The 27,265-nt window shown below is 44.7% G+C and overlaps 1 protein-coding gene across 2 annotated transcripts in view; it reads left to right on the plus strand.

The window, feature by feature from the left end:
- The window catches only part of TIAL1 (TIA1 cytotoxic granule associated RNA binding protein like 1), a 76,933-nt gene that overhangs the window by 45,733 nt on the left and 3,935 nt on the right, over positions 1–27,265 (plus strand). For both annotated transcript variants that reach the window (XM_068256807.1, XM_068256806.1), the window contains exons 2-10: positions 6,366–6,462; positions 7,794–7,940; positions 15,816–15,870; positions 16,829–16,916; positions 18,253–18,328; positions 19,342–19,450; positions 19,533–19,628; positions 24,001–24,085; positions 26,753–26,876. In XM_068256807.1, coding sequence (XP_068112908.1) covers positions 6,451–6,462; positions 7,794–7,940; positions 15,816–15,870; positions 16,829–16,916; positions 18,253–18,328; positions 19,342–19,450; positions 19,533–19,628; positions 24,001–24,085; positions 26,753–26,876 — 792 coding nt within the window. In that variant the 5' untranslated portion in view covers positions 6,366–6,450. The remainder of the gene's footprint in view (positions 1–6,365; positions 6,463–7,793; positions 7,941–15,815; positions 15,871–16,828; positions 16,917–18,252; positions 18,329–19,341; positions 19,451–19,532; positions 19,629–24,000; positions 24,086–26,752; positions 26,877–27,265) is intronic.

Consider the following 27,265-nt stretch of genomic DNA (forward strand, 5'->3'; position numbering starts at 1 on the left):
AAATTTTAGACAGAGACAATGAATTTGATAACATTTTCAAGAAATTCATAATTGAAGCTAGTGGTAGCATTCCTTCAGATGTCAGTAGAGTATATTTAGTTGTCCAGGAAGATTGAGTGTACAAGGCAACCTCCCTGGTAACAACATTGGTCTGATATCGCTTGTCAACCTGATCTGTCTGCTGAAGCTGTTCCGAATCCTCCGCCTGCGTTGCCATGCCCACATCCAGTTTGGTAGCCACTAATAAAGTCGGGCTGAGCTACAGCAACACGGATGGGCATGGTCATAGTCTCGACTGAGATTTATGCTGAGTACACACGAGTTACAAATCTCAGAGACAAGAGACAAAAAAAAGGCAGCGACAGTTGCCAGGTCCCTCTGCAACAGCCGTACACACGGCGCACAGAGGTACAGAGATGCGGTGGAAGCTGTCGCCGAAAGTTCCACCAATTCCCCCCCACCCCCGGGAGCTCCGTACATTGTGTATGTGGTTGCTGTCGCTGGTCCGCATACACACGCGGTACGCGTGGCGGACTAACGACAGTTGCGGCGACAGCTGTTGCCGGCGATTGGCCACAGGTCTGAGTAGCGACGGTTCGGGGTGCGCGCCTCATACACACGGGCAACCTTGCGGCGACAGTTGTAGCCCGTGTGTATGTACCATTAGAAAATATGTTGCCAGGCTGCAATTCTAAGGGGGCGGTGCGATCACCTGCTGGGAGGGATTATAGCTGATTAGGTAAGTATTTAAGCCTGACACCCACAAGCTGTAATACTAAAGCAGTTGTGTCCGCTTTTCTGCATTTGTTACATTGGTGTGTTGCTGAAAAGTGGATTGCAGCTGCATTAGTGGGCTCAGGCCCTGACAGCCTGTCAAGACACGCTTTGTCTTTTTTAGTCTAGGTAGTCTCTACGTTGTATAGAAGTTCCAAATTGTCTGGTGAAGTGTCTCCCCATTATACACCAATTGCAGCTGTTCCCTGAACTTCTCCCAGAATGATCTGTAATGACAGTGGAGAGGCTGGAGAGCTATACAGCAAGTGGTTCTCATTGTACCACAGGAATAAGACTTGGCACTCATCTTAATGTCTTCACTGTTGATTCTGCATTTGCTGTCAAGCAACAAATGGTTGGCTCTTAGAGTTGATTGTTTTTCCACATTTAAACATGTTCAGTCTTTACTTTTTTTATTGGTCTCAGTAGCCTGGTCTGCTGTTATAAAGCTTGATTTAAATGTGTGCTGACCTCTTAAGGACACAATGCTCATGCAGATGTTTTGTTTCAAATGAAAAGTCTGATCTAACTAAAGGCAGCCATACACTGGTCGATTGCCACCAAATCGACCAACAGATAGATCCTTCTCTGATCAAATCTGATGGATCTAATGGCTGCCCATACACTGCAAATAGATTTGAACCAATTTCAGTATGAAATCGATTAAGAACCTGTGGAACTGCCGCCTGCTCGCCGCCCCTGCTTCCCCAGCCTGCAGCAATACATTACCTGTCCGCCGGCGCAAGTCCCCGGGTCCCCGCAGTCTCATTTCTTCCAGCGTACACCTCCATCTTCGCTTCACTTCCTGTCACACGCAGAAAGTTAAAATAGTAGAGCGCCCTCTACTGTTTTAAAGAGAATCTGAAGCCAGATTAAAAATGGCTTTTTAGCTTATATTCAGCAGAGGCATGTTTGCCCCTGCTAAAACGCAGCTATCCCGCGGCATAACGAGGGGTCTTTACCCCTCAAATCCCCTCCGTGCTGCCCCTGTGCGCTTCCGTGTGAGGCAGAGCTATGAGCTGCAGCCCTGCCTCACTCACGTCTGTCAGCGGCGGATCTCCGCCTCTCCCCCGCCCCTCTCAGCGAAGGAAGACTGAGAGGGGCGGGGGAGAGGCCGAGATCTGCGGCTGACAGACGCCTGTGAGGCAGGCTGCAGCTCATAGCCCTGCCTCACACGAAAGGGCACCACGGAGGGGATTTGGGGGGTAAAGACCACACGTTATGCTGCGGGATAGCGGCGTTTTAGCAGGGGCAAACATGCCTCTGCTGAATATAAGCTAACAAGCCATTTTTAATCTGGCTTCAGATTCTCTTTAACTTCGCTTTCTCACAGGACGGGACAGGAAGTGAAGACGCCGGAAGAAGTGAGAGACTGCAGGGACCCTGGGGCTCGCGCCAGTCGGACTGGTGATGTATTGCTGTATCGAACCAACAAAAGATGACCAGCACCGGCTTTTTTTTGTTGTTTTTTTTTAATGCAGGATTTTATTCGCGTTAACAACTGTGAATAAACATAGCTCTGGACATCCGGCAGCTTCCAGGATGTAACTATAGCTTTCAAGTATTGTAAGCTCTTTGATGCATGCAGGTGCCGAGGACCTCAAGCAGCAGTAGGATGGGTCCCCATTACAACCAGGTCTGCCCACACAACGGACGCCGTTTCAAACGGTTGCACCGTTCTTTGTCCACACACAGAGCATAGACATCCACAGGATTAAACTGACGCGTATCGGGCTCAAGATGTGCCCTTAGTCATAGTAACTAAGGGCACTTCTTGAGCCTGATACGTGATGGTTTGATCCTGTGGATGTCTGTGTCCTGTGTGTGGATTTTTTGAATAAAGACAACCAGCCGAGATTTTAACCCTGGTCTCCTGTGTCAGAAGCAAAGCTCCTAACCAGCACATTATCCAGCCACTGAAGAAGAGGCTTTTATGTACTCCATTCAAGTTTGCAGATGATCCTTTCCTTTTTTTTGTTCATCATGGTCTAGTTCACCAGATCCTGCACCAGTGAGTACATCTGAGGCTGGTTTCACACCAGAAACCAGCAATGCAGTGCACCATACCCGAAACACCGCTTCGCACCATCAAAAACGGGCAGAAAAAAATCTATGCATCGCCATAGACTAACATGGCTTCCGAGCCGACACAGATCGCTGCATCATTAACGTAGTTTTGAGCCTGCTTCGGGGATGCGGCAAAAATTTCACTAGTCAATAGTTGCGTCGTAACGTCGCAGTATGAAAGTCTCCCTAGACTTTCATTGCACGGCGGTGGGGTTGCAGTAAAAATACAGCACCGCCTCAGTGTGAAGGGGCCCTAAGGTGTTTCAGTGCGTTGAAATTTCCTCCCTGACTCTCAGTAAGGAGACCTTAGGCATAACTGCGAACACTGCTACTGTCTATAGAGCGCGCCCTAGTGGCTGTAGCTCTGGTGCTTTGAGTCCACTAGGAGAAAAATGCAATATAAATCCTCTGTGTCTTGTCTTCCCTTTGTGACAGGTACACTTTAAAGGAGAAAAGGAACAGGAGCGCCTCTCTGGTGCATTAACGTTTTAATTATAAATTCAAGCGCATTAAAATTACACTTACAGTGTGTAAAAGGAAGTAAAGCGTATCTTAAAGCCTGCCTGTAGATCCCCTCCTGGCTCTCTCGCTTGGCCAGAGCGAGCAGCGCGATGTTGCGATGTGGAGTCGGGTCTGGTGGGCGGAGCTTCGCTACGCTGTTGCCGTCTGACGTCACGACGCGTCTTGGCGTTGACCACGCCTTCGTCACGTGACGTGACGGCAAGAAGAGACTGATACTTATTCCTCCCAATGTGGGAGGAGATACTGTGCGGGGAGTGGATTCGTCCCCTTCATTAGTGTGCACATGAACGGCGATACTCCCATTATGGGAGGGGAAGCTGTACGGGGAATGGGTTCATCCCCTTCATAAATATGCATAAGAACGGCTTGTCTGAATGATTATATGACCCATAGTACGGGGCTGGGTATTCTAAATCCCCGTCTTGCTGTGTTTACACAGCTAGCGGTGTCTGTCAATTAAAACATTTTATATGTATATAAAAGGATATTTTTTCTTCTAGTAAATAGTGAAATTAAAATTAAATCACGGGAAATAAAAATGATACAAAGTGCTAAATTTTGTTACAGCTCTAGCGGAATTCTATAAAACTTAAGCTGGCCACTAACGGTCCAATTTCTAGCGAAAAATCGTTCGAGCGATCAGAAATTCTGATCGGACGAAAAATCGTTCACTACACCATCAACTAACCAATCATTGCTTCCTATCTATCACGACCACCAAGAAAATCCAAATTTTCGTTCGACGAAAATTCATTCGGGCGACATTTTTTTCACTCGTTCATAATCGATTGTGTCCACCAATGGAGATTACTTACAACCAATCCGATCAGAATTTCTGATCGCTCGAACGATTTTTCACTAGAAATTGGACCGTTAGTGGCCAGCTTTATACATGATGATAAGAAAATTTTTTTGGTTTATAAAATTTGTAAAAATAGTGTAAACTCATAACACTTCATAAGTAGCTGTCATTAGACTCTGCTGTTAGGGCAACTGGTACAAATTTTAGGTCCAGATTTTCCAGGGTTCAGACTCGTGGTGCTGTGATGTTTATACTAGTTATAATGGGTGGATATGTCGTGGACTTATATGGAGGGGGGACTGCAAACCTAATATAGTTTCCCCTGAATCCCCCCGCAATGTACGGGGACGGTGTAGTGTCGCACATATGCGGCCAAAAGGGTCGCTTACGATAGAAATGGGATGAGGTCTTGTACCCTTAGAATTTAATTATAGGGGTAAAGGAAATAGGAGTCTAGTGTGGAGAGGACCCAATTCATATCTTGGATGTCTCCCCACACCTTGGTGTTATTGGGCACCTAAACTGGACCAAATGGGAGGGGGCTTGCTTTACCCGAGATCCAGTGGCCTGTTGGTGGTCCTATTAAGGGGTGGTCCCATGTAGGGACCTATCTGGGGATACGAAATCCCCATGGTAATGGGGGTACTGATATGTTAGGGTGTCCTAGGGAAGGCCAAGGAGCCAGAAGTGAACCTGGGCTCAGCTGTAGAATTTAGGACAATGATATGATGGTGGAAAAAAAGGGGGGGGGAGGGGGGGAGGAATTTGGGAATAGGGGAAAGGGTGTTGGGGGATTAAAGTGAGGAAAGGGGGGTAAGGTAGGGTGGGTGGGGAGGGTGGAGAACAATTTTCTAAAACCAAAAAATTTTTCTTATTATCATGTATAAGTTTTATAGAATTCCGCTAGAGCTGTAACAAAATTTAGCACTTTATCATTTTTATTTACCGTGATTTAATTTTAATTTCACTATTTACTAGAAGAAAAAATATCCTCTTATATACATATAAAATGTTTTAATTGACAGACACCGCTAGCTGTGTAAACACAGCAAGACTGGGATTTAGAATACCCAGCCCCGTACTATGGGTCATATAATCATTCAGACAAGCCGTTCTTATGCATATTTATGAAGGGGATGAACCCATTCCCCGTACAGCTTCCCCTCCCATAATGGGAGTATCGCCGTTCATGTGCACACTAATGAAGGGGACGAATCCACTCCCCGCACAGTGTATCCTCCCACATTGGGAGGAATAAGTATCAGTCTCTTCTTGCCGTCACGTCACCTGACAAAGGCGTGGTCAACGCCGAAACGCGTCGTGACGCCAGACGGCAACAGCGTAGCGAAGCTCCGCCCACCAGACCCGACTCAACATCGCGCTGCTCGCTCTGGCCAAGCGAGAGAGCCAGGAGGGGATCTACAGGCAGGCTTTAAGATACGCTTTACTTCCTTTTACACACTGTAAGTGTAATTTTAATGCGCTTGAATTTATAATTAAAACGTTAATGCACCAGAGAGGCGCTCCTGTTCCTTTTCTCCATTTTGCATAGATTGTTGGCGCCACCCAGCGTTTGGAGCAGCACCTGAGGACATTATCATTTGCCATTCAGTGTTAAGCAGCGCAGGAAATACTACTTCACACTTTAAAGGAGAACTGTAGTGAGAGGTATATGGAGGCTGCCATATTTATTTCCGTTTAAGCAATACCAGTTGCCTGGCAGCTCTGCTGGTCTATTGGGCTGAAGAAGTGGCTGAATAACACCAGAAACAAGCATGCAGCTAATCTTGTCATATCTGTCAAAATTGTCAGAAACGCCTGATATGCTGCATGCTTGTTCAGGGCCTATGGCTGAAAGTATTCAGAGGATCAGCAGGATAGCCAGGTAACTGGTATAGCTTAAATGGAAACAAATATGGCAGCCTCCATATACCTCTCACTACAGTTTAATACTAATTACAGAACTTTTTTTCATAGTATGAAGAAGCTTTTCAGCCGAGTTCCTGCTAAGAAGACATTTGTGCCTTTAGTTGGGATTTCATTTATTAGAAGGGCTGAATTGCCTATTAATTTGACTTGATTTTTGCCAACCTTTTTACGCAATTTATTCCTTTAATTGGTTCGGGGACTGTGGGATTAAAAATAACCTCAAAATGTAATTTTAGAGCATGAAGCCTGAAATGTCTTCCTTCCTCTGCAGGTATGTGGGCAACCTCTCCAGGGATGTCACGGAAATTCTCATACTCCAGCTCTTCAGTCAGATTGGACCGTGTAAAAGCTGTAAAATGATTAATGATGTAAGTAACCCCCAAAATCAAAAAGTATCAACTTTCTTATTGTCTGATTTACCTTCTAGCTCTACCAGAGGTACTTATAGTACTTCGGAAAACTATGAAAGGAACGTCTTGCGAGTGCTGATGGCAGCCAGAGCAGAGCTGTGTGAAGAGATAAGAATCTTAAAGGGCAACTGAAGTGAGAAAAATATGTAGGCTGCCATATTTATTACCTTTTAAACTAGAGCAGTTGCCTGGCAGCCCTGCTGATCTATTTGGCTGCAGTAGCATCTGAATCACAAAACAGAAACAAGCATGCATCTAATCTTGTCAGAACTGACAATATTTTATGAAACGTCTGATCTGGATGTGCTTGTTTGGGGTCTATGGCTAAAAGGGCCCATTTGCAATAGGGCGATTAGCAGGTGATTCCTGCTAATCGCCGAAGCACTCTTTAAAGCACTACCACAATTGTAACCACATGCAAGTGATCTCATTGCCGCCGGTCATGGGTGTTTTGCGATTACCGGCAATCTGAAAACGTGTAGCCTGCAGCATGTTCTCGCGATTCTGGAGCGATCGCGAGAGTGTAAAGTGATTTCACCACGCTAATCACAGTAAAATCACCCGCGCAAAACTTTCAAGTGTGAATGGGCCCTAATTATTAGAGGCAGAGGATCAGCAGGACAGCCAGGCAATAATATAAAATGAATATCGCAACCTCCATAGCCCTCTCACTTCAGTTGTCCTTTAACTACTTGAAGACCGCCTCACGCCAATGAGCGTGACCGCGGCGGCAGCCCCAGGACCGCCCAACGCCAATTGGCGTCAAGTCTTGGGGCGGCAGTTTCCCAGGGAACGGGAGATACACGCGCAATCATTCCCTGCCCGTTAACCGAGCGAAGTTCCGTGAATAGCCTGCTAGCCGCCGGGCTAACCTCCATGTCTACTCTTCACCTTCCTCCCTTTCTAAAGTTTTCTGGTGTCTAGTTCCCCCTCCCTCCCTCTCCCATATTGCTACCCTGGTGATCTAGGGTTTTCTCCTCCAATATAGCTTCCCTGGTGGTCTAGAGTGGGCCAAACACAATGCAAACTGGGGAAACCACTTGAGGGCCAAATTTAATGGCTCTGAGGGCCAAATTTAATGGCTCTGAGGGCCAAATCTGGCCCGTGGGCCGGAGTTTGCCATATATGCCCTAGATATTAGGGAGATATGGACAGTGAAGTGACAAAACTATACACTCTGCACAGTGCTGCGGAAGATGTCTGTGCTATGTAAATACAAAATAATGTGTGTTGCCTCTATGTAATACATTGTACAGAATATGAATCTAATACACCCCTGTCCCTTACAGACCGACAGTCGGAGAGTGGCAGCATCTGCAGGTCTATCTGTCCAGCAGAATACCAGTAATGACCCTTATTGTTTTGTGGAATTTTATGAACACAGAGACGCAGCTGCTGCACTGGCGGCTATGAATGGGAGGAAGATCATGGGAAAGGTAAGTCTCTGTCATGTGTGTCTCTCATGGGCTCCTAACTGTTCATGGAGAATCGCTGCATTGCTTCAGGTTTCAATGTGGTGTCTGCTATTGCTAGCCATAGATGGGTCGATACTTGGCACTCCTTGATTGGAAATCAATCAGTACATTCTACTTCCTTTTACACCTTGATCAGATTTCGCCAGAAATCAAACTGAGAACGGATCTAATCACCAGTGTTCTGTCGCTTGATGCAGTACACCTCTATGCAGCCATGGGTTCCCTGCCTGCTTAAAGGATACCTTTTAGTGCTTTAAAATATTTTTTTTTTAAATGACTCCTACTGTGTGTGTGTTGTGCAGATGCTTACCGCACCTCCAGTGCCCCGTCGTCACCATCTGTTCTCCAGTAATCGGCCCTGTTCTTATCTGGCCCAGATATACTGCTTGTAATGGGAGTGCGACGTACAAGACATGGGGTCGCCGAGGAGTTCACAAGGCACCCAAGCGGACATGCTGTACGTATGTAGTATGTCCGGGTCAGAGGGCACTGGCTGCTCTGACCAGGAGTGAAGAACAGGTCCAATTACCGGAGGGTGACGCCAGGGCACGGGAGGTGCGGTAAGCATCTGCACAACTCCCCACACACACAATAGATGTAATTTTTTAAATATTAAGGTATCCTTTAAAGCAAACCTGTGATTTCGGAAAAACAAAAAAGTTAGATACTTGCCTCAGTAGATCTTAACTGAGCCCACTGAGTCCCCTTTCTTCAGAGCTGCACTTCTGTCTGTGAACAAGCACCAGGGACCTGCGTGTGCACCAATATAGGGGATCAGCTGCGGGTTTAAAGCACTAGTGGTGGGGAGGGGGGCAGGCCAGAGTGAAAAGGTGAGGTTTTTTTTTAGGGCCTTCTTGAAGGAGGGGAAAACCCTAATGGGGGGGGAGGGGGGGGGAGAAAGTTCCATAGTTTTTAATCGACTTGGCAGGAAAATCTACGTTTGGTCAGCCAATTGGAGATTGGAAATTCTACTTGTAGCATCCATGTTCTGACTTGAGTTGTGTCCTGTAGGCTCCAGCATCACCTCTAGCCACATTCTGGCTTCAGTGGTCTTTATGAAGGACTATGCAGCCTAGCCTAGGGTTATTCAGCTGGTAACCTCATCAGTTTCCTGCTATTAGGTGTTGGATTACCTTTCAGCTATATCCTAGATCTGCCACCAGCTGATTCTTTTTCTTTTAGAGATTGGAATTCTAAACATTTATATCCTAGAGCCATGTCAGCCACAATCCCTTTATCCTATACTGTACTCTGCAGTGCCTATTGTCAGGTAGAATGAGGTTAAACTTTGAATTCCCAATTAAAGGGAATTTGTGAGAAGAATATGGAAGCTGCCATATTTATTTCTTTTTTTAACATTACCAGCTGCCTGGCAGTTCTGCTGATCTTTGGCTGCAGTAGAGTCTGAATCCTACTCCTAAAACAAGCATGTGGCTAATCGGGGCAGAGCACCTAATATACATGCTTGTCCAGGGTCTCTTGCTAAGGGCTAGCTCACACTGGCAAACGCCTAGTGATTTATTTTTATTTTTTTACCGCACCGATTTTGTGTTCAGTAAAATGCGATTTTTGAGATTAGCGATTGAGCCTGTGATTGTTGGACAGCAGTTTTTATTTGAAAATGTTGTGACACTGTCTTTCTCCTTGTTGTTGGAAGTATTGAAAGCTGTAAATGGCTGTTCAGACACACGTTTGTTATAAAAGCCAGAGCGCATTTGAGGGTTGCACAGGAGAGGGGAGTGAAGAGAAGACAGAAGCAGAAGAAAAGTCTCTCCAGCACTCTACTCTTTTCTCCCCTTTGCTTTCTGCCCAAACAGGAAATGACAGGTCACTGGAAGCACTACTGCTTTAAGGGTAAAAAACAGGAAGTGCTACTGCTTTATGGGTATTCTAGCAAAAGGATGCTGGGAAAAGCGCTCAAGCAACGCTGCACACAACTTTTGGAAAGCGATTTTGAGGCACTTACATACTTAACATGGAAGCGCAGTCGCTTCAAAAACTCTGCCTGCACCGCATTTGCGTTTTGTAAAATCACAAATCGCACAGATGTTAACACTACCATTGAAATACATTGCTGTAGCGCTTTTCCAGCGATTTAGCTGATCGCCAGCAATCAAACGCTGGAAAACCGCCCAGTGCGAACTAGCCCTAAGTGTATTAGAGGCAGAGGATAAGCAGGACAGCCAGGCAATTTTAATTAAATGGAAATAAATGTCGGCCTCCATATCCCTCTCACTTCAGGTGTGCTTTCAGCCCGTTAACCAGTTGCCAAGTATTAAACTGGCAGCTACTAGACTAGATTTGCTCCGTTTCAAATCAGTGGATATTTGCAAGGAAAGTCAGAATTCAGGCTCATCTTTATCAAGCATTGGGTGCACTGTAGGCTTGTCACACGACCTCCATATTGTTTGTATCTTCAGCAGTGTGCCTCTAACAAGAATTGGATATTCTGTTGGGTATGTTAGTCATGTCACTTGAGCTCTCTTTATTCTTTCTGTGTTGGAATTGGATATCTTATCAAAGACAGCAGGGATGAGCTATAGACATTAGGGAAATGTAGACTGGCATTGACTGTTCCTTTTAATTAAAGTGACCCTTAACCAGTTCGGCCTATCTGGACGAGTTTCCTCGTCCAGATAGGCACTGCTACTTTCCCTGCGTGGTGCGCGCGATCGGGCGCGCGCCCGCGTGTGCACCCGCCGCTACCCCCCGATCAGTGAATAGGAATATAATTCCCATTCACCGATCTAACTTTCCCACAGAAATACCGACGCTTTCTCTCCAGAGAGCGCGGTATTTCTGCCCCCAGGAAACTTTTCCCCAGCATTTTAGTTCCTGGATGCAAGATCATTCGCATCAAGGACTTTTTTCACTGTGGCCATCTTGTGGCCAAATAGTAAACTGCACCCACATACATTTTTGATTAAAAACAAATATAATTTTACATTTAAAATTAGCAGTTTCCCTCCCACACCAAAAATTACCCACATACACTTTTTTTATTTAAAAAAAATACAATAAAAAAAAAAAAAAACAACAAATAGTTACCCAAGGGTCTGAACTTTTTAATTATGCATGTCAAGAGAATATGTTATTATATTATTTAAAATTATAAGCTTATAAATAGGGATGGACGCAAATTGAAAAAATGCACCTTTATTTCTAAATGAAATATCGGCACCATAAATTGTGATAGGGACATCGTTTAAACGGTGTAAGAACTGGGACATATGGGCAAATAAAATACATGAGTTTTAATTACGGTAGCGTATATTAATTTCAAACTATAATGGCCAAAAACTGAGAAATAATGAATTTTTTCCGTTTTTTTCTTATTCTTCCTGTTAAAATGCATTTACAGTAAAGTGGCTCTTAGCAAAATGTACCCCCCAAAGAAAGCCTAATTGGTGGCGGAAAAAACAAGATATAGATCAATTCATTGTGATAAGTAGCAATAAAGTTATAGGCGAATGAATGGGAGGTGAACGTTGCTTGGATGCATGAGATTTTCGGCACTGCGGCGCTGAACCGGTTAAGCCAGAAAAAAAAAGTTTTACTCACCTGGGGCTTCTACCAGCCCCCTGCAGCAGTCCTGTGCCCACGCAGCCACTCACTAATCCTCTGGTCCCCCGCTGCCAGCTAGTTTCGTTCTTGCCGACGGGCCCGTCAGGACTGGCCACGCGTAGCTTTATCCGCATTCTCTACCGTAATTAGCACTATTGCGGGACACAACGCGTACAAAAATACGCATTGCAGCATATCTATGCGTTCGTAATGCGGCAACGCGTATCTTTGTATAGCGCTAATTACAGTCAGGAATGCGGAAAAAGCTACGCGTGGCCATTCCTGACGGGCCTGTCGGCAAAAACGAAACTAGCTGGCAGCGGGGGACCAGAGGATTAGTGAGTGGCTTCGAGGGCACAGGACTGCTGCAGGGGGCTGGTAGAAGCCCCAGGTGAGTAAAACTCATTTTTTTTTTCTGGCTTAAGGTTCACTTTAAGGGCCCATATGCACTAAACTATTTCCGTGAGCGATTTTGCATGACAAACTATTTCCGCAATATCGCACATCGTTTAACAAAAATGAACCACTTAAGGACCACAGGCTCCTTTTTAACCCCCTGATAGGCATCAGCCTATGCGAGCTATCCTTTGTTTTTCCCCTCCAGGGGACAACCGAGTGACAGGGCTGTCTCCAGTACAGCGCTGCATTAGATCGCAGCGTTGTGTAAAGAAAATAAATGGCTGGGTTTTTTTTGTTTGTTTTTTTTCTTTCTTTTCAGTCTGTTAGCTGCGATCGCTGCCGGCAGACTGTGGACTCAGATGCACGCATGATCCCCGCTAATCTCCACCCACCGCTTTCAACGTTATGCAGTCATGGGGCTGCCACCTTCCCGATGCCTATCTGCGTTAGGCGGTCGGCAAGGGGTTAAATGTTTAACGCCGCCTGCGGTGATCCTTCATTATTGAACTACTGCTATGTCCGGGTATTGTTGAGGATCGTTGAGATCCTCAGCGACTTGTGCAGGTTTTGCCATGTTTGTGTAAATGATCACTTATGCGATCATTCACTGCCGCCGCCACAAACTACTCTTGCATATTCGGCCAGATGGATCTGGGAAAAGATCCATCTGACCATATCTGCCAGTGGGTAATTAGCTTAAAGAATCAGAGGGTTCATTTCCTGCTAGGCATGCCCTCAGTCTGGTTTGAATGCATAGTATGCATTCATAGGCAAATCTGGGCTCCGGACAATTTACATACTGCTGCAACCCAGCCCCACACACACACACACACAAACAAGATCTTTCCTTCTGGACCAATTCATTTTGATTTTGGTCTGGAAATAAGTGAAATTAGGATATGATGGTCATGTTGGGGCATTGACTTCTGGCAGATTTCAGAGTTCAGGTCCGCTTTAATCAAGCATTTGTATAGGCCTGAAAGATAGATTGAATTTAAATCGAAATCGCGATCACCAAGATCACAATTTCAGAATCGTCAAAGCGGCGAATATCGCGATCACGTCATTTCCACAAGAGGAAGTTTGAAGAAGCGCCCTCAAACTTTCCCAAAGTCCCAGTGCCCGCAACGTTGGACATACCTTCCATCTTCTATCGCCCTCTGCCGCCTCTTGTGCTTGGCAAAACTTTGGGTTCCTGTATGTCACATGATATACAGGAAGTATGCCGTGCATTAGAGCCTGCAGGAGGCAAAGTGGATAGACGGGCATCGCTGGACTCGTGCTTGAAGCTATGTCCAGAACTGATGCAACTTGGGGGACAGAGGAGGCACAGAGAGAGAAAGCGTGGGCACAGAGAGACACAGGAGACAGAGTGGGCACAGAGACACAAAGGAGGCAAGAGAGAGACCCAGAGGAGGCATGAAGAGGCAAAGGGGGCACAATGAGAGACGGGGACAGAGGGGGGACAGGCACAAAGGTAGGGAACAAAGCTTGATTTGAAGGAAATCGTGAATCGAATCGAAATCGTAATTTTGGACAGAAATCGCTCAATTCAATTTTTTCCTAAAATCGTTCAGGCCTACATTTGTACGGAGATTTAGGCTCAGGGCAGTGTTATCCTACTCTGTGACTGATGAGGCTCTCAGGGAATAATGAAAATAAACCGGTTAACCCTTTTTTAGGCTCTTGTTTTTTAATACATAAAGTTCTTAGAAGTTTATAGTGTGGCTAAAATGTTGGTGCAGAGGTAAGATTGTGCGTTAGTATATCATAAGCCTACAATAGCTCTAATCATGTGGACAGCACCTTCTGTTAGTGCTCATGCAGGGTCCTGACACAGGAGGCCAGGGTTTGAATCCTGGCTGGAGCTAGTTACCTATGAAGTATGGAGTCCCTAACGCTTCAGGGTAGCCTACTGAGCAGTGCAGCTCTCAAGCGCCTTGAATTTGACCGGGCTAGAGCTATACAAATACTGCACTGTTAACGATGAGATGACGTATTCAGGACTTAAACCATTTAAGCCTAACTAGACAAATAGATTTGTCCAGTGTAGTTGTGGAAAGTGCACCACCAGTTTGTTACTAAATGAGGCACATGTGGTATCATTCTAACCGTGACGAGCAGTACAATACATTTTGGTGTGTCTCAAAGCTTTCATATACGTCACATAAAAATTGGTAGGGACAAACTCAATTCAAATATAAAAAAGTAATTTTAAAAATTATGATCAAACTTGGGAAAGTTTTAGCAAAACTACAAGAGACATATGTGGTAACATTATAACCCTGATAAGTTGTAGAATGGAGTTTAGAGAGTTTTAGGGTTGAGGCCCATGTCTTGTGTATTCTCTTTAGTCACAAACTGAATTAAAAGCAATAACATTTTCACATATTCTGTACAAAAATAAAAGACCTGTGTAAAGAAAAAGTATCAGAATATAAGAGAAAAAACATGTATTGTTAGCTTAGGAACTTGGCTTTTTAAAGATGCATGCCATGAGGGTATATTACTATTATTTTTGCAAATAAAGTCTCGTAATCATTGATGGTGTACAATGAGAAAGGAAGACACCTTTATTTCCAAATACAATATTGTCACCATACATTTTGCTAGGAACATAATCTCAATGTTGTAATAACCAGGATGGATAAGCAAATAAAATTTGTGGGTTTAACTTCTAGTTAGCACTGTTTATTGTAAAGCTTTAATAGAGCAATAGTGTAGTTTGTTTTGTTTTCTATTTTTTACCTTAATTTCCCTTTAAAATGCATAGAAAATAAGGTATTAATGAAACAATATTTTCACACACTAAACGCCTAATTTGTCCTGAAAAAAAACAGTGTATACTGTACATCATTTAGCTGTATAAGGAGTAATAAAGTTATTGTGGAATGAATGGGAGTAGTGCTGATATGTGAAAATTGCTCTCATCCTGAAGTGCATAAAAGTTTACCAGAGGTGAACTTGGGGTACAGAAGAGCATACTTGCCTAAGAGGAGGAAAGCCTCAGGATCCCGACGAAGCTTCCTGTGTTTCCTCTGGTCCCCCGTTGCCACTAACAGACCCCTCAAAGATTTCCAACATGGGCTTGTCAAAAAATCTGATCAGGGCTGCACTCTTCTTCAAGCACTAGTGCTGCTTCGCAGGCGTGGCTGTGCAACAAGGCCACGATCTTTCCAGAAGAGTAGAAGGGCCCCTATGTTAAGGAGGGTCCGTAGAGCGAGGACAACGCGAGAAACCTCTAAGGATAGTTTCCCTCTTCTTAGGACACAGATTGCCTAGCAAGTTCATAGTGAACCAGAATTCCTAGGAGTCTGTAAGGGGGCTGAAAGAGACCAAAAAGCCTCCTTACTAAAATGCTATGCAAAACAGAAAATTGCCTTCTTAAACAGAAGGTATTTGCGATTATTAAAGTTTTAGTAAGTTCTGAAGTGTCCCACAATGCATCACTGCTGAATATGCAAATCATCCCTTTGTTCCTAATAGCTAAACACACCTCCAGAACCCCTGGAAAACAATGATGTCAGCTTGTTAATATTACAGAGCCAAGCTAATACAACGTGCATACAGACGGTTTCTGATTGGTTTATTCTCATGGCATGTACTAATATGGCCATATGGGGTAGGACTTGAAACACTCAGTTACAGATTACCCAGTAAGCTATTGGTGAACCAGAACTCTTAGGAGTATGTAAGGGGGCAAGTATGTATTTTTTGCCCTGAGCTTTTGGGTCGGGTTCACTTTGTTCCGCCCGTGTTTATTTACTATTTGTTGGGGAGTGGGTGGTCCAGGGAATAGCGATTTAGCAGGAAGATAAGTCCTAGACTGGTATATTTTTGCCATGTGGTGACATGTGCTTGTCTCTTCCCCAGGAGGTGAAGGTGAATTGGGCCACCACTCCCAGCAGTCAGAAGAAAGACACATCCAGTAAGTATGCTGCTGTGCTGCTCTCGTAGCACAGCTTTCTCTTCCAATGTGCCAACAGTTCCTCTTCTTTGTATGACGGTGCTATTAATCCCTTTTTGTTGCAGGCCCCTCCAGCAGAACAGGGGTTTACAGAAAGTCTGGCCGATAGCATTTACCAGTCCATGTGCTGTTTAGGCTGCCTCTCTTGGTATTTCCTCTAATTTATCTCAATTTTTTAAGCACTTCTCTATTCGTTACTGATTCTTAAAGAGACTCTGATGTGTGTTTTTTTTTTTTTACCTGTTTTTTTTTTATTTAGTCCTGTTTAGCATTAAATTCTAAGTGGAATAGCCACATTCCCGCGGCAGAATGAGTGTTTTATAACAGAGAAATAGCCCAGCAAAGTTCCTGGGCTCTGCAGATCCTATTTCCGGGTAGAGGTAGAGCTGTACGTAGTAGCTCTGCCTCTACTCCTGTCATTCTCCGCCAATCTCTGACTCTCCCTGCCCCTCTGTCTTCTTTCACTGAGATGGGCGGGGAGAGGCGGAGATTGTCTGCATAGGAGGCAGAGCTACAGTGCAAAGCTCTGCCTCCCCAGGGCAGCAGAATCTGCGATTTGCAGAGTTGTGGAACTTTGCAGGTCTCTTTCTCTGCTATAAAACACTTGTTCTGCTGCGGGAATGCGGCGAATCCACTTAGAATTAAATGCTAAACAGGACTAAATTTAAAAAAAAAAAGACTTCAGAGTCTCTTTAAGTCCATTGGACAGTGGAAATCGTTGCCCCCTTCTTTGATCATCTGAGAATATCCCTCCCTGTTCATGATCTCGAGACACTGAGAGTTCCGCACCTGTGTGTACCTCCAACTATAGCACCCAGTATTGTGTAGATTCCAAATGTTGTTGATTTTTCCCCCCCCCTCTCCTCTTAAAGTGATTTTTCTTCTGCGATGCTGACTGTTTAAACCTCTTCCTTTCCAGACCACTTCCACGTATTTGTCGGAGACCTGAGCCCAGAAATCACCACTGACGACATTAAGTCGGCATTTGCACCGTTTGGTAAAATCTCGTAAGTATCAGTGCATCCCTTCCTTTTCTCACGTCTGTTGCAGGAAAGTTGAATATGTTTGGGGTTTTTTTATTTGTGGCATTTCTATTAACGTATCCACTTTGTTAGTATGGCATTAATATCTGGCCCACCCTGGGAATGCATTGTGACTGTTTCTATGTGCTTAATAATGAAAGTTTGCAAGAAATTGGTGCTGTGCAGCCGATCATGATGAGGGGTCTTGGGTCACCCCCCCCTGTGCAGCCGATGCACAACATAGTAAATGCCGGGACCACCTTCTCAATGGCAAACTGTTATCTCATCCCCGCTGTGTGGCACCCGGCGTGACGGAAATGTTCTCAGCCGTGGTGTGATGGGAAAGCACAAACACTTCACCGAAGCCGGTAAGTATGGGCAGATGGGCAGCATGGATCCTGTCTGGGAGTGGGGGGGTCGTATCGACCAATGCCATGCTGCACACTATCGGTTTGTCGTTATTCGTTGACAATGCTGATTATTCTGCCTTATATTGCTGTATGTCTGATCAGGCCACACTGTGTGCCGGGTGTTTAGGTTCTCTTCCCCCAGCTCATTATACATAATAGCATTCTGATTATTTTGCAGAATGGCTGATATTTGGACACTCTCTTGAAGGCTAACTGCAAGGAACTGTGCACACTGGAGTCAGTTATAGATCATTTTTTTTACTACTTATTTCTATTTTATTCTTCTATATTTGCTACTGGTATATTCTCTATTCAGTGCAGATTTCTATGACGCGATACATTTCTGTGTTAGTTTTGTTGTTTTTTGTACTGGTGTGCTGAACTATTGTTCTTTAGTTTTTCATTCGCCTCTCTTTAAAAAATTTCTGAAAATGTCAATTTTTCAAAATTTACAGCTGCCCAAACTCCAAAATGGTGGTAAAGAATTGAGCAAGAAAAATACAGAAATCTGTTAACAGGCCATGTATGCCTTTTAATTCCTATTTTTCCTCTTTTTCCATTTTGATATTTGATATATAATTATATATACTGCAGCCATTGATATTAGTGAGTGCATGGTGAGCCAGGACTGAGTGCTAGACTAGCCACAGAGATTTTCTTTTCTAGTGTAATGGCTAGGTTGCATGTTTTATTACGTGTTATCTTAGAATTCTGTGCTTAGATATGATTGATATCTAATGATTTATGTAAGATCTGAGCAGGGAGTCAGATGAAGGGTAACTGAAGTTTTAAGGGAAGTTGGAGGAGAATAATCTGGCGATACAGTGTGTGTGGTTCCTTTTAGTTTTTTTTTTATTTGACGCGCCATCGCCTTTGCGTGCACTTATAAGGCTCTGCTCTCTTCCTCACAGTGACGCCAGAGTGGTGAAGGACATGGCCACCGGAAAGTCCAAGGGTTATGGCTTTGTGTCCTTTTATAACAAGCTGGTGAGTATCAGTTGTATGTTCTGTTTTTTGTTTTTTTTTATTGGTCATGAAAAAAATAGAACATAAGTTCTGACAGGAAGCCATTGCAGAACCGCATCATAGCAAAGTATTCCTATTAATGACAATAGTAAACAATACATATGGGTTATGCATAGAGTGGCCAAAAAATTGGAGACATCCTCTTAGAACGAGTTGGTCCACCTTTACCTCTTATCAAAGCCGATATTCTTGTTGCCATAGTCTCAACAAGATGCTGATACCGTTGCTGGGGAATGTTGGCTGACATATTGGCAGCTCTAAGTCGGGTCAGATTTGGATGGTGGCGTTTCCAAGCTTTGAAGTGATCTTTCGACTTTGTCAGATTTAATCACTTTATCGCAATGTCCTGCCCTGCTGCAAACAAGGTCTCGCATACATTTCTTTGTATCAGCTCGGAGGCTCTCGTCCGAAAACACACCCAAGATGCACTGAGTCCGGTTCTGAGACACAGGGCATCCCGTTTTATCATGGAGGAATTTGACGACTTGCCTCCAGAATTCATCCACTGGGGGGGGGGGCATTTCCATATTAAGTGTAGAAATGAAGGTACGGGTGCCTGGCACCTAGGGCACACATCAGGGACTGCTCTGTGCGTTTTAGGTTACCTAGATGTAGTCAGGTATCTTTGATGCAGGATGTATAGCTGTGCTGTTAAGTTAGGCAGAACTTGGCCAGCGTCTATATGGGGAGTGTCTTTAGTCACTTCTAAATCTCTCCGCCTGACTCAGACTGCTGCTTATGTAACCTTTCCTCTTGCTGAGAGGTTGCATAAGTAGCAGTCTGAGTCAGGAGGAGGGATTTAGAAATGTCAGTGTTTTTAGATATACAGTAATAACTTCTAATGTTGGAACTCTGCCTCATTGGAACGGGTACTGACCAATTTCTGTGCATGGAGATGAAAAGTAATGCGACAAGTGATATAAATCCATTGAAGGAATGCTGCTTTCTAGTAATATATACACCCGCTTTTCTAGGATGCAGAAAATGCCATTGTACACATGGGAGGACAGTGGTTAGGTGGCCGACAGATCAGAACGAACTGGGCAACGCGTAAACCACCAGCACCAAAAAATGCACAAGAAAGTAAGTAACGCCTCCAGCTGCAGCCTGGTGTATATTGCAGCTTGTTGTCAGTCAGCTGACTAATTTCTGCCTCTTCCATCAGATAATACAAAGCAGCTGAGGTTCGATGATGTCGTGAACCAGTCCAGCCCAAAAAATTGCACCGTTTACTGTGGAGGTATCGGGTCTGGCTTAACGGGTAAGAGGCTTTACTTGAAAAACAAATACCCAGATACTGCTGTGTAGCCCGGCATGGGGCTTCCATTTCCAGCACAAACCCATGTGCTGTTTCTTCATAGTCATGTGACCCAAGTTCCAACACCTACTCAACTGCCGTTTATTATTGTTGATATAACGTCAACATCTTTAGTAAGGGCTTGAGCCCACTGACGCAGTTGTATCCGCTTCTGTCCGCTTTTCAGCATCTGTAACTGAAAAGCGGATACAACTGCGTTAGTGGGCTCAGGCCCTAACAAAGTATGTAGTGTTGTCACAAACTGTCCCTCAGAGGAGCTCACAATCTAATCCCTACCATAGTCATAAGTCCATCGTAGTCTAGGGCTAATTTTTAGGGGGAAGCCAATTATCTGTATGTTTTGGGATGTGGGAGGAAACAAGAGCACCCAGCTGAAACCCATGCAGACATGTTGAGAACATAAAAACTCTGTGTAGATAGTGCCCTAGCTGGGATTCAAACCGGGGACCCAGTGCAGCAAGGCAACGGCGCTATCCACTACGCCACCACACTCCTGTTTCTTCATAGAAAGGTGTAAGGGTGTAAGGGTTCCGTTACAACACATACCCAGATGCTGCTTCTCCGCAGACTGGCAGTGGGTCTTTGTTTTCTACCCATCTCCATAGATTGTGGTAGGTTTATCATTTCAATCACTGGCAGAGACATTACATTCTAATTCCTGCCATAGTGTATGGCCAAATTTGGGAGGAATCAACTAAGTTACCCCAGTTAGTGTGGGAGGACACCAGAGAGACGGGAGGAAACGTATGCCAACACAAAAGAGAACATACAAGCTCCATGCAGATAGTGTCCTGGCCCAGATTTCAACTAGGGACCCATTAGCCATTGGTATTGCATTTCCACCCCATACCCAATTACTTGTATAGACTGGCATGATGTCTCTAACACATGCCCAGATAGACTTGATTCAGCACTTAATTTCCACACATGGTACTTCATCACCAGCACATGCCCAGATACTTCTCCTTAAGGCAGCCATACACTGGTCGATTGCCACCAGATCGACCAACAGATAGATCCCTCTCTGATCGAATCTGATCAGAGAGGGATCTAATGGCTGCACATACACTGCAAACAGATTTCAATTGATTTCCGCATGAAATTGATTCACAACCTGTGGAACTGCCACCTGCTCGCCACCCCGTGTGCTCCCAGCCAGCTGCAATACATTACCTGTCCGCTGGCGCGAGTCCCTGGGACCCCGCAGTCTCATTTCTTCCAGCGTACACCTCCATCTTCTCTTCACTTCCTGTCAGTGTCCCGTCCTGGCGCAAGCAGGAAGTTCAAATAGTAGAGCGCCCTCTGCTGTTTGAACTTCGCTTTCTTACAGGACGGGACAGGAAGTGAGAAACTGCAGGGACCTGGGGACTCGCGCTGGCCGGATAGGTGATATATTGCTAATATACATATGACTCAGAGATCAAAAAAGTTTCAAAAAATGCTATGTTATTGTGTAAAGACAAAACACATATACACATTACAAATGATCCTTAACCTCCTGGGCGATAATCCCGAGCTGAGCTCGGGGTATATCGCGCAGGAGGTTTCTCAGGCCCTGGTGGGCCAATTTGCATAATTTTTTTTTTGTTACACGCAGCTAGCACTTCGCTAGCTGCGTGTAACTTCCGATCGCCGCCGATCCGCCGCTACCCGCCCCGCCGCGCAGACCCCCCCCCTTCGACCCCTTGTGCAGCCTGGCCAATCAGTGCCAGGCAGCGCCGAGGGGTGGATCGGGACTCCCTCTGACGTCCCGACGTCCATGACGTCGGTGATGTCATCCCGCCCCGTCACCAAATTTAAAAAAAAAAAAGTGCTGCGCCCCCTCCTGGGCGATGCAATTGTATCGCCCAGAGGGTTAAGCATTGCACTAACCCATGTAAAAACCTGGAGTAGTGGCCACCTACTCAGCAACCTAAACCCACTACCACTAGAAAGGCACTTGTGTATATATAACCCACACTGACATCAAACAAATGACAGCGCTCATAGGCTGCAACTGAATTGTAGACCAACAAAGGCTTGCAGAGCCCCACAGGGGCTAAATACATGCCTTGAATGCAAATCATGTACTAGTCCTAATCTAAAATTTGAATGCAAATTGATGCACATGGATGCAGCTAGCCATAAGTATACTTACATGAGTTCTGTACAGCAGGAAACATTGGCAGCGCTTCCAAACAGAGGCTGCACCCGAATTGACTACCTGCAATAGATGTGCAGAGCTCCACAATTGTGGACTAAACTACACAACATGCATTCAAAACAGGTACAGCAAAGGAGGACGTTAGCTTCAGTATAAATAATATGTGCACAAATTATTCCCTACTAGACTTCCCCACGGCGGTGACTGGTCCTCTCGGGGAAGACCTAGGCTACCGATAAAAAAACCATTTTTTTCCTAGTGCTGCTAGTCATAAAATGGTATACACATTTCTCTCAAACAGACATCAAACAATCCACACTGTTGACTGGAAAATAATTGCTGCAATATGTCCTTGATGGATAAAGGAGATGATAAAGCGCAGCTTGACTAGTGTGATCTGGGCTTTTCAGCAAAACACTGCTGCCTGCATGCAGGAGTGTCCCAATAAATATTTGCCTTAAATGTCCGTTATCATGCATGATATATAACAGAAAGGGAGCTGCAAGTGGCTCACAAAATCCTCCAGATGAACATATAAAAACACAAGTTCAAACAGGCTCACCCGTATCAGACCTCACCCAGTGCACTGTGGACACTACTCCAGGTTTTTACATGGGTTAGTGCAATAGTCAGGGATCATTTGTAATGTGTATATGTATTTTGTCTTTACACAATAACATAGCATTTTTTGAAACGATTTTTGATCTCTGAGTCATATTTATATTAGTTTGATGATGGTGCTATGCACAAAAATGTTGCTTTGTTAGATTAGGTGATGTATTGCTGCCGCTATGCTGCATTGGTCGTCGCTGTATCGAACACCGCTAACAACGCGCTCACAACCCCCCGGGATTGAGCAAATTTTTCTGCCTGGCCAGATCGACGGAATCAATAGAGTTCTGATGGAAATCGGTCGATCGGTCTGCGTTTGTGTTATCGATTTCACAGCAGATTCGATCAGTGATCGAATTTGCTGTCTATCGGTGGTAAATTGCGGTAGTGTATGGGCACCTTTAGACTGTCTTAAAGAGAAACTCCGACCGAGAATTTAACTTTATCCCAATCAGTAGTTGATACCCCCTTTTACATGAGAAATCTATTCCTTTTCACAAACAGACCATCAGGGGGCGCTGTATGACTGATATTGTGGTGAAACCCCTCCCACAAGAAATTCTGAGGACCGTGGTACTCCTGGCAGTTTCCTGTCTGTGAACCTTGTTGCATTGTGAGAAATCGCTGTTTACAGCTGTTTACAACTGCCAAAAAAGCATGCAGCAGCTACATCACCTGCCAGCAGTAAAAATGTCACCATGTAATGCCAGAATGTAAATCAGGGATTTAAAAGAGTTTACAATGGGCAAACACTGACTAAATCATTTATACATAATTATTGTAAAAAGGAAGCACTTTTTTTATTACTTTATATTCACTGGAGTTCCTCTTTAAGTGCTTCCATCACATCTTGATACTTAATAAACATTTGAGTTTCATTTTCAATACCTATCCAGATAATTCTTTGTAGACTGTTAAATGGGCTTTATTCCCATTAGCAAGCCATAGATCTATAGACTGGCTCCATTGTTGACAACTCTAAGGCTGGTTTCACACCAGGACGTTGCGTTTTAGGGGACGTTAAGGTCGCATAACGTGCCCCTAACGCAACGCCTGGTGCTCTCTGATGTGGACGTCGGAGTGAGCCGCGTTGTGCAGCTCACTCTGGCGTCCGTGATGCGTACTCTTGGACGCATGCGGCATCACGTGGTCCCACCCGGCCAATCGCCGCACAGAGCGGCCGCTCAAGGAAGTAAACACTGCATGTCACTGAGTGCAGTGAATATTAATTAGCCATGTGCCTGGCTGCTCTCCGCTCCTCCCCAACTTTACTGAGCATGTGCAAGCAGTCTAACGCGGCTCTGCCGCGTGTACAGTACTGCATGCAGTACATTGTGTTATGGCGCAGCGTTACAATGTAACGCAACGTGGGCACTGTGAACAGCCCATTGATTTTTCATTGCTGTGCGGTGGGGTGCGTTACAGGCTGCTCTAACGTGCGCCTGTAACGTCCCACTGTGAAACCAGCCTAAATATTTTTCAAAAAGTATACATGAACGTGCGCAAGTATTAACAGTGTTTTTCAACCCTACCTTATACTCTTTTTTTTTCCTTTTACAGAGCAGCTTATGAGACAGACTTTTGGTGTGTTCGGCCAGATCATGGAAATTCGAGTTTTTCCGGAAAAGGGCTACTCATTCGTCAGGTGACTATTTTATCATATAATGTTATCATACATTGCTTTTTGTTCCGATCTTGAAGTGACCTAAAACCACCATACCTCAGGAAATCTAATCAAATATACATCTAGCTGACATCCTTTGTGTACTGATTTTCCTTTGTGTACTAATCTCTGTCCAAAATGTGTACCTCACCATCCTAGAATTGTACCTTTTATAGTCTGACCACAGATTTCTGGCTTGCAAAGACAGCCCACCTACGTGGGAGGTGCTCATTTTTTTTTTTCAAAGGGAACCTAAAGTGAGAGGTATATGGAGGCTGCCATCATATTTCCTTTTAAACCATACCAGTTGCCTGGCAGTCTTGCTGATCATTCTGATAGTAGTGTCTAAATAATGCTGGGAATATACAATGTTCTTTTTTGGCAGATGGCTGGATAGATAATTTCTGATCTGATTTTGATGGGTTTTCTGATCGATTTCCTCATATAAGGGAATGAAAATTGATCTGAAAATCAATCAGGCAGTAAATCTGCCAAAAAAAACTCAGTGTATTCCCAGCATAACACACAAACAAGCTGGCAAATAATCTTTTCTGACTTTTGCATGCTTGTTCAGGGTCTATGCTTAAAAGTATCGGAGGCTGAGGATCTAAAAGGGCTTGTGCAATGATTTCCTACGGGAGTGTTCATATATAACCCCCCCCCCCCCTTTTTTTTATTGAATCACAAACGTGGCTCCTGTACCACTTTCTGAGCGTTTGTGTTCAATAGAAAGTATAGGGAAATCGCAAAACACTTGAAAAAGAGCTTTGCATTGCGATTTCCTGACCGCTTTAATGAATAAATACATTGTATGTATTCATTTCCGGGTAAATGAGTTCACTTCCTGACTGACGTCAGGAAGTGCCAAAATTAATCCCTCAGCAAAAGCGCTTTTCAAAGCGTGGGGAAAAGTGCTTTTAAAATTGCTTAAAGAGAACCCGAGGTGTGTTTAAAGAATGTTATCTGCATACAGAGGCTGGATCTGCCTATACAGCCCAGCCTCTGTTGCTATCCCAAACCCCCCTAAGGTCCCCCTGCACTCTGCAATCCCCCATAAATCACAGCCGTGCTGTGAAGCTGTGTTTACATCTGTAGTGTCAGTCTCGGCTGCTCCCCCGCCTCCTGCATAGCTCCGGTCCCTGCCCCCTTCCCTCCAATCAGGGAGGGAAGGGATGCAGGCGGGGACCGGAGTTCTGCAGGAGGCGGGGAGAGCAGCAGACTGACACTATAGAGATAAACACAGCCAGCTCTGACAAGCGGTTTGTCAGCAGCGTGGCTGTGATTTATGAGGGATTGCAGAGTGCAGGGGGACCTTAGGTGGGTTTGGGATAGCAACAGAGGCTGGGCTGTATAGGCAGATCCAGCCTCTGTATGCAGATAACATTCTTCAAACCCACCTCTGGTTCTCTTTAAAGACAATCTGTACTCTAAAATTCTTACAATAAAAAGCATACCATTCTATTTATTATGTTCACCTGGGCCCCTCTGTGCTGTTTCTGCCACTCCCTGCTGCGATCCTGGCTTGTAATTGCCAGTTTTAGGCAGTGTTTACAAACAAGACATGGCATGTGATAGGCTGAGAGGCGCTCAGTCTGTGACTCATACAGAGCCTGCAGGGGACATGGAGAGGGTGTGTATAGCTTCTGCCTATAACAAGCAGAGAAGCACATTCTTGCCTGAGCCTGACAAAGCCGTCAGAGGAAAGATTAGATTATATAACAGAGATAATATAGCCACTGTGCAAATAGGAAAGGCTGCAGTTAGACAGAGCACATTAGAACAGGTATAGGAACTTATAGGATAGAAGAAACAAGGCTGAAAATTTTGTTACAGAGTCTCTTTAACAAATCGCTCAGCGCTTGCAATTGCACTAGCGATTAATGTAAACAAGGCCTTATTGTATACAATTAAATAAATGTCAGGCTATATATCCCTCTCACTTCAGCTTCACTTTAATAATGAGTCACTTCAATTATCATTTGTGATAAAACAATGTTTGTTCCCCAATAGTAATACTGTTTAGCACAGGCGTTACTTGAACTTGTTGCAGTCTGTTCAGTGCAGATTAATGATTATATAAATACGTTGGTAATCGCCTTCATTCATAAAGTGGCACATGTTCAAATAAGTGTACAAAAGATGTCCAGCTGTGAAACTACCATTTCCTTTGGCAATACTTATAATGTACTCATAAAAGATAGACTGCCCTAAAAGCGGTGACCATTCTTCTAGCACTGCCATAGATCTGGAATCTTATTAAAGAAAATCTGTAATGAAAAAACCTCCCCTGGGGGGGTACTTGCCTCGGGTGGGGGAAGCCTCACGATCCTATTAAGGCTTCCCCCGTCCTCCTCTGTCCCGCGGCGGCAGAGAAAATCCTCCCGGAGTGGCGGCGATGATAATTACCTTTTGGCTCCAGAGCAGGAGCAGTATCCGCTCTTCCCACAGAGATAGGCGAAAATAGCCGATCTCCGTCGGGCCGCTCTACTGCGCGGGCAGGAACTTTTTTTCATTACAGGTTTTCTTTTGTGTGTAGTGCCCGACCGCTGCTCTCCTTTCCTGCTGTGGGGCGTGTGCATCATTCTGTAGGTTTTATAGTAATTATTTTGGTGCTTATCTTTATTTATTTTTTTTCCCCTCCATGTTTAGGTTTTCTAGCCATGACAGCGCCGCTCATGCCATTGTGTCTGTGAATGGCACCACCATAGAAGGTCATGTTGTGAAATGCTACTGGGGCAAAGAGACGCCAGACATGGCAAAGAACTTCCAGCAGGTGAATGACCTTTTCAAAGCCCACTTCCGAGCAGTTTTTGGGGAAGAGGTGTACAATATTATATCATAAGCAGGAAATCCCCATATTCTCAATAGAATTATGTACTGCACTAAGCTGCAGCTCACACTAAGCCACTGCCCACACCTGCGCCACCCACACTAAGCCATCGACCACAGGCCCCATGCAGACTTCCAGCCTTCAGCTATAGGTATATAGGATTTGCAGCGTGTTACACAACTTTTTTTTTTTTGTTGATGATTTTATTTTGAATTACTTACTTGGCTAGGTTTAGTAATGCTTACTTCCTGTGCTAATGTCACACTGCTTGTCTGAACGGGACAGCAATCCTTCAGCTGTCCAAGCTCCTCTCTGTATCCCATCACCCACAG

This window comes from Hyperolius riggenbachi, chromosome 10 (assembly GCF_040937935.1).
Source record: "Hyperolius riggenbachi isolate aHypRig1 chromosome 10, aHypRig1.pri, whole genome shotgun sequence".
In the NCBI taxonomy this organism is placed as follows: Eukaryota; Metazoa; Chordata; class Amphibia; order Anura; family Hyperoliidae; genus Hyperolius; species Hyperolius riggenbachi.